Source organism: Apis dorsata, unplaced genomic scaffold (assembly GCF_000469605.1).
Source record: "Apis dorsata unplaced genomic scaffold, Apis dorsata 1.3 scaffold_757, whole genome shotgun sequence".
Classification (NCBI taxonomy): domain Eukaryota; kingdom Metazoa; phylum Arthropoda; class Insecta; order Hymenoptera; family Apidae; genus Apis; species Apis dorsata.
Window position 1 is genome coordinate 145727 of NW_006263910.1, and position 5798 is coordinate 151524.

At 42.2% G+C, this 5798-nt stretch overlaps 1 protein-coding gene across 1 annotated transcript in view; it reads left to right on the forward strand.

Annotated features, from left to right (window-relative positions):
* LOC102673482 (heterogeneous nuclear ribonucleoprotein L-like) overlaps positions 1-5798 on the forward strand; it is a 93591-nt gene that overhangs the window by 43767 nt on the left and 44026 nt on the right. The window contains exons 4-5 of the mRNA XM_006622800.2: positions 401-486; positions 1084-1180. Coding sequence (XP_006622863.1) covers positions 401-486; positions 1084-1180 — 183 coding nt within the window. The remainder of the gene's footprint in view (positions 1-400; positions 487-1083; positions 1181-5798) is intronic.

A 5798-nucleotide genomic window follows, 5' to 3' on the forward strand; every position in this document is an offset into this window, starting at 1 on the left:
TCCGTGTATTAGAAAAAAAGAGACAAGGAATAGAAGGATTGCAAATTTTCAAATCTTTATAAATAGATAGAATCCATTTCGTTAGAAGAATATAAAATTCAAAGTTGCATCCTTCCATCGAATCTTCCTCGAATATTTCTTTAAAGATATAGACCTACTTGTTGACGAATTGCAAATTCTTCTGGCGAACTCGATAACTATATACATACAACGTGATATAAATAGACATGCAATTTATAGCAACGATGCCCGGTTGAAATTCAAGTATGAGTAGGGATGGGCGAAGAGTCGTAAATAACCTTGTCATCGCATATTCCGTGCAACAATGCTATCGGCATCTTTTCAATAACGTATCTGTGACATTTGTGAAAAAACGCGCCTCTGTGTTCTCTGTTCACAGGAAGTGCTGCACACGATCAGCGCGCCCAGCGGCCAAGTACAACGCATCGTTATTTTCAAGAAGAACGGCGTTCAAGCGATGGTGGAATATCCTTTTGCAATACGCGTCCTTGGTCCAATCCGATGAATCATTGGGCGTTTCGTCGTCAAGCTTGGCGAAGCGCGATAAAACGGGTTTAAAGCTCGAGAGGATCTCCGCTTTCGTGGCACACTTTCTTTCTTTCTTTCTTTCTTTCTTTTTTTTTTAATCTAGAAAGGATCGTATGGCGAAGTTTGTCGGTCACGTGCCAGCATTACAATACGATGAAGATTTATTATAAGGAGAACTCGAGGGTTAGAACACGAGGTTACCGGATCTTCCGGTACTCGTGTCACTCGCTCTAATCCTTTGATACCTCGAGTCGAACCGAGTAGTTGGAGCAGCATATCGAATCTCGTTAAAGATTATCCTTGTTTTGGAAATCGATCTCGAGTTAATGCGATATGAATATGGATCGAAAATTATTTATATCGAATAATTATCATTCTCCGAAGATCTTTCGAATCATCCTTCGAAGATAACATTTAAAATTGAGATTCGCGTTTGAAAGGTTGGAGATCCTCTTCCATATAGATAGATTTTCTTACGAATATTTAGTTTTTCTGAACAAATATTTTTTCTTAACCGAATTGTTCGATGATCACGTTTGACTCGGTGGAATCGGCGACGAGAGCGAAGGAGACGCTTCACGGAGCGGACATATACTCCGGTTGCTGCACATTGAAGATCGATTTCGCCAAGGTGAGTGCCGTATAAAATCATCGTATAAAGAAAAATATTAATTCCCCGTCCCGTTTCTCGTGATATTCGCTCGCAGAAGCGGTTCTCGCGCGCCCTCGAAGATCAGGTTTATTAAGGGCACGTTGGACTATTTCACGGTGAAATGTAAATGAAAAGGGGCAAAAAAAAAAAAAAAGGAAGAAGAAGAAAAAAAAAATAACCCTTTTCAGATTCACCGTTAATATTCATGAGAAAGAATCCGACTGAGAAATGCTTCCGCAAATAATGGAAACGTTCTAGATTCACGGTACCTTTACGTAACGGTGATAAAAAGGAGAGAACGGAGGATACGGTGCACTTATGGTACCATAAAATTTCGAGGGAAATTTGCCGGTTTTTATTCATTTTAACGTGCTCGTTACATATTCCAATTATCCTCCGTACAACCTCCCCTCCCCTGCGTCGACGACATTCTTTTCAATATTTCATCCTAGTGTCTAATTAGCAAATCCGACAAATAGATCTCGAGAGCGTTATCATTCGCGTTTCTCGCCGCGGACGAGCTTAATGGAAACAGTATAACAGTATATCTGCATACGGAATCCTTTCTTTATTATATCCATCCTCTCGACCGACGAAGATATCGGGATCGAAACGGGATGGAGATAATTCATCGTGTAAAAATGTGAAACGAAATGCTTTCCATCTCGTTAAATGCGTTTGAGAAAAAATTTATCATAAACGGAAAAATATAACAAATAATAAACGTAAATAACGTAAGACATATTCGAATAATTTGTTGCACGAAAACAAAGATGATGTAACGAGATATCGAAACGTATTGACAATCTACACGCATCCACATTTTATCAAATTATATGTATTTGTGAAAAGAGTCGCGTAATTCGTTTAAATAATAGTTCTCTTATTAAGTATACAGGAATACATAAGATTAGTTGTACACGATGAATCACTCCGTTCAATTTCATTACTCATTGTGCATATCTTTTTATACGATTCATTCAATTGAAGTGAGAAAAATGATAGATAGATTCGAGTTTATAGAGACGAAGAAAATGGCGAATTAAGAAATTATAATAGACGGATAAATTATTTAATCATTTTGCCCAACTTTGCGCGTGCGTGTTGGCCGTTATTGCCGTAATTACAAATACCTCCCCTGTTGAAACAACGTTACATCGCGCTTCCCTCTTACGGGTGTCCCTTCTATCGTGAAAAGGATCGCAGTGCAAACAGCGACTAGTTCTGCTCCGGAGAGAGTGAAAAGAAAATCACGCGCATTAACGTTAGGCCCGCGGCAATGAGGTCTTTCGTGTCGTTTGAAAGCAGGGGGTAAAAAGAGAGAGAGGGGGGGAAAAACGAAAGAAAGAAGGAAAGAAAGAAAGAGCGATTCCAGAGAGACGAGATGCATGAAAGCCGCTCGCTCGCTCGTTCTCGCCTAACGAGTGATATTTTTTTTTTTTTGTTTCTTCTTTGTTCGAATTGTGAATCGATCGAACACCCCTTTTCTCTCTATCGCATTTTTTCGACGTATCTCATTTATCATTCGTACATCTTTTCTTTTTTAACTGGAGGGGAAATTAATAGTTGCTTTTCTTCGCGATTCGTTTAACGTTTCGAACAGCGTGTATTTTTCTATGCATTTTATTCGTTCGTTTCATAATACGACACATGCTTTATTGCCCTTTCCCTTTCGATTAACTTCCTTGGTCTAAACTTAGGAAAATACACGGCGTATTATTCCCTATATTTTCTAAGCAACGGGGTTTCGTTTCTCGCGATGTATACACAGTCCCTTATATCGATAATTACCGATAATTGCTCATTCCGCGCGTCGCCTTTTTTAATAATTAAACAGCAGGGTAATCTCTTCCGCTCTCCAAGAGAATGTACGCACGCGCGGACGAGATTTCGCTCGCATGCCTTCGTGATTCACGAGGAATAACCTTTCAGCGTGCATTCTCGAATCGTGTTCGATGATTTCTCGCCATCCTGGCATCGAACCTCTCTCTCGTCTCTCTTCCAATATATCATCCTCGCACTGTCATATGATTCATCCGCGTTGCGCGTATTTCGCACTTACACAACGTCTCCTCGAGCACACGCGCATATTTGGCAGATCTTTCCATTGGCAATAGTTGCATAAAGGGGTGGGATCGGTCGGCCGCGCAAGCCCCGCCTCGAAATCCAATTTTGAACTTTGGGCCGTGGCTTAGGCTCTATTTTCATTATAGGCGAACCGCCGTTTTGGCAAATATCTTTCGTTGGCCACCAGAAAGGAACGTTCCCTTTTTAACGCTTAAGTGTCGCCGCAATCGGATTTCGTCGATCGGATAAATCGCGCGGAACGCCGGTTTCGCATGCGTCGAGCTTAATAAAGGTCCGCGTAACGATAAACGAGGGAGGATGGCCAGATTTCCATCCTCGGGATTACGCGTCATACGCGGGATTAATTAATAATAAAGAGAAATTTCCTTTCGGGATCAGAACCGATCGATCGATCGAACGAACCCAGACACGCGAGATTTATATTTAATTCAATGCCTCGGTTAAATGGTAAAACGTATGAATGCATGCGTCGGAAACCGCGTATCCGTTACGGGATACTTAATCTGTTTCTCGATATACCGATATATCGCAATAAACTAGCGGTTTGCAGTTGCACGATTAAGTCTCGCCGAAAAATTCAACCAATTTTCACGATGACACTTAACCGTTTGAAGGAAAATATATTTGGCGCGTTTAAGAAATTGTTATTCGAGAATTTTTCGAGAGAGAGAAAGAGAAAGAGAGAGAGAGAGAACGCGATATTTTATTTCAAACAATTTTCACGCGTTTCCTTGTTGTTCAATAAATATTTCTGAATGGATATCAGTGTAACTACTGTGTCATTTAATAAATTCGTCCTCTACAAGTTAAATTGTGAAATATCGCGAAAACTTTCGAACTGAAAAAAAAAAGGGGAAAAAAAAAAATCCACAATTTTTCGAGCGAAACCCACGCGAGAGCGGAAAGAGGGATAGAAACATATCGGCCGATAAATTTTTCGAGGGCGAAAATTTAGTAAAAAAAAAAAAACCTGTCGTTTTTTCGCTCGGATCTCGCAAATTCGAACCCCTCGTAACGACGATCCTCTTTCGAACCGTCGATTATCGATAATGATACGACGATGGATCGTTTGCATTCGATAAATTTACACGCTCGCCTCCGCGAAGCTGAACGATAAGCGGACACGTAGCAACGCTTTGTCAATCTGTCACCGCTTCTTGCGATATTTTCCTCGAATGAAGTTGCTGCCCGCCCAACGATACACACACACACGCGTATCACCTGCGTCGTTTCGATCGTATAAATACATCATTCTCTCTATTCCGTCTCTTTTCTCTGGTCTCGTCGACCAAGCTTTATATAAATTTTCGCTAAGAGCCGCGGGAGAGAGGGAGGGGGAGGGGATTAAAACGATGAAAAATCACCGCGATAACCAGCTCGATTACTTTGATAATCGGTGCTCCTCGTGAAAAACGGGCGTGCAAAGTAGCCAATCTCCAAGTTTCTCGAAAGGCAATTACGGGAAATTTCATGCGAAAACGAGCCACTCGATGGATCCGGGGAGAGGGAGGGGAATTCGTGGACGAGATTTTTTTTTTCCCCCTTCCGTTGCTTGTTACCTCGATCGAGGAGGGGGAAGGGCGAGGGGGAGAGCTCGTCGTGTATCGAAACTTTATAACGAAACGCAATTGTTGGCGGCGGCCATTTTGCCGGATTAGGTTTAAGAGTAGGGAGAATTTGGTGGTAGTCGGAACAACTCGATTGGTGGATCGAGCACTCGATAAATAAAGGATTTGGACCGGGATCTCGAGTCGAATACAACTCCCATTCCCGTTCCCCGATTTATAGAGGCATAGAGTTGCTTTTGTTTTCGTATTTACGCTCGCGTTACTCGTTATATACAAACGTTATATTTTTATTCCGTAACTAAGAGAACGAATCCTCTCGATTGAAAGGTAATACGAAATAACGAAATTTGCTCGTTCTTACCTGTTGTTCTGCCGACAATCCCTCGTGGGTTCGCCTCGTTTTATTCACCTCGAAAGGGGTTACACCCTTCTCTCCAAGAGTCTTTCCAAGAGGAAACGCGTTTCTGGACGCGTTTCGCAGCTCTCTCCCCTGTATCTATCGATCGATTTCGTGTCGTCTATCGTCGTTTAACGTGTTAGTTGTGCAACCACGTTATTATAAACATTCGGTCCTCGCCGATAACCGAATCCCTCGCGTCGTTCTTCTCCATTTTGGCAGCCGCGTAGCCAATGATCGGGTTACCTCGGGTCCGGCCTAGCCTTCTCTAAAATTACACCTCACTTTGTACCCAATATTCGCATTAACCGAACGTTGACAATGAAAAACGATCTGGCAATTATTTCCTACCCGTTTCCAACCGACGTTGCCTTCTCGTTGATCGTTTTATCGTTTTACCATTCCGACCACCCCTTCTTTTCGATCCTTATTGTTACCCGTCCCGACCCGTAGAAAACGCGAAAAACACTCCCTCTCTCTCTCCGTTGTATCGTCCCGATACCGTCGCGCCGCTTGACGAGGGAAAATTAACAGCGGCCGACCC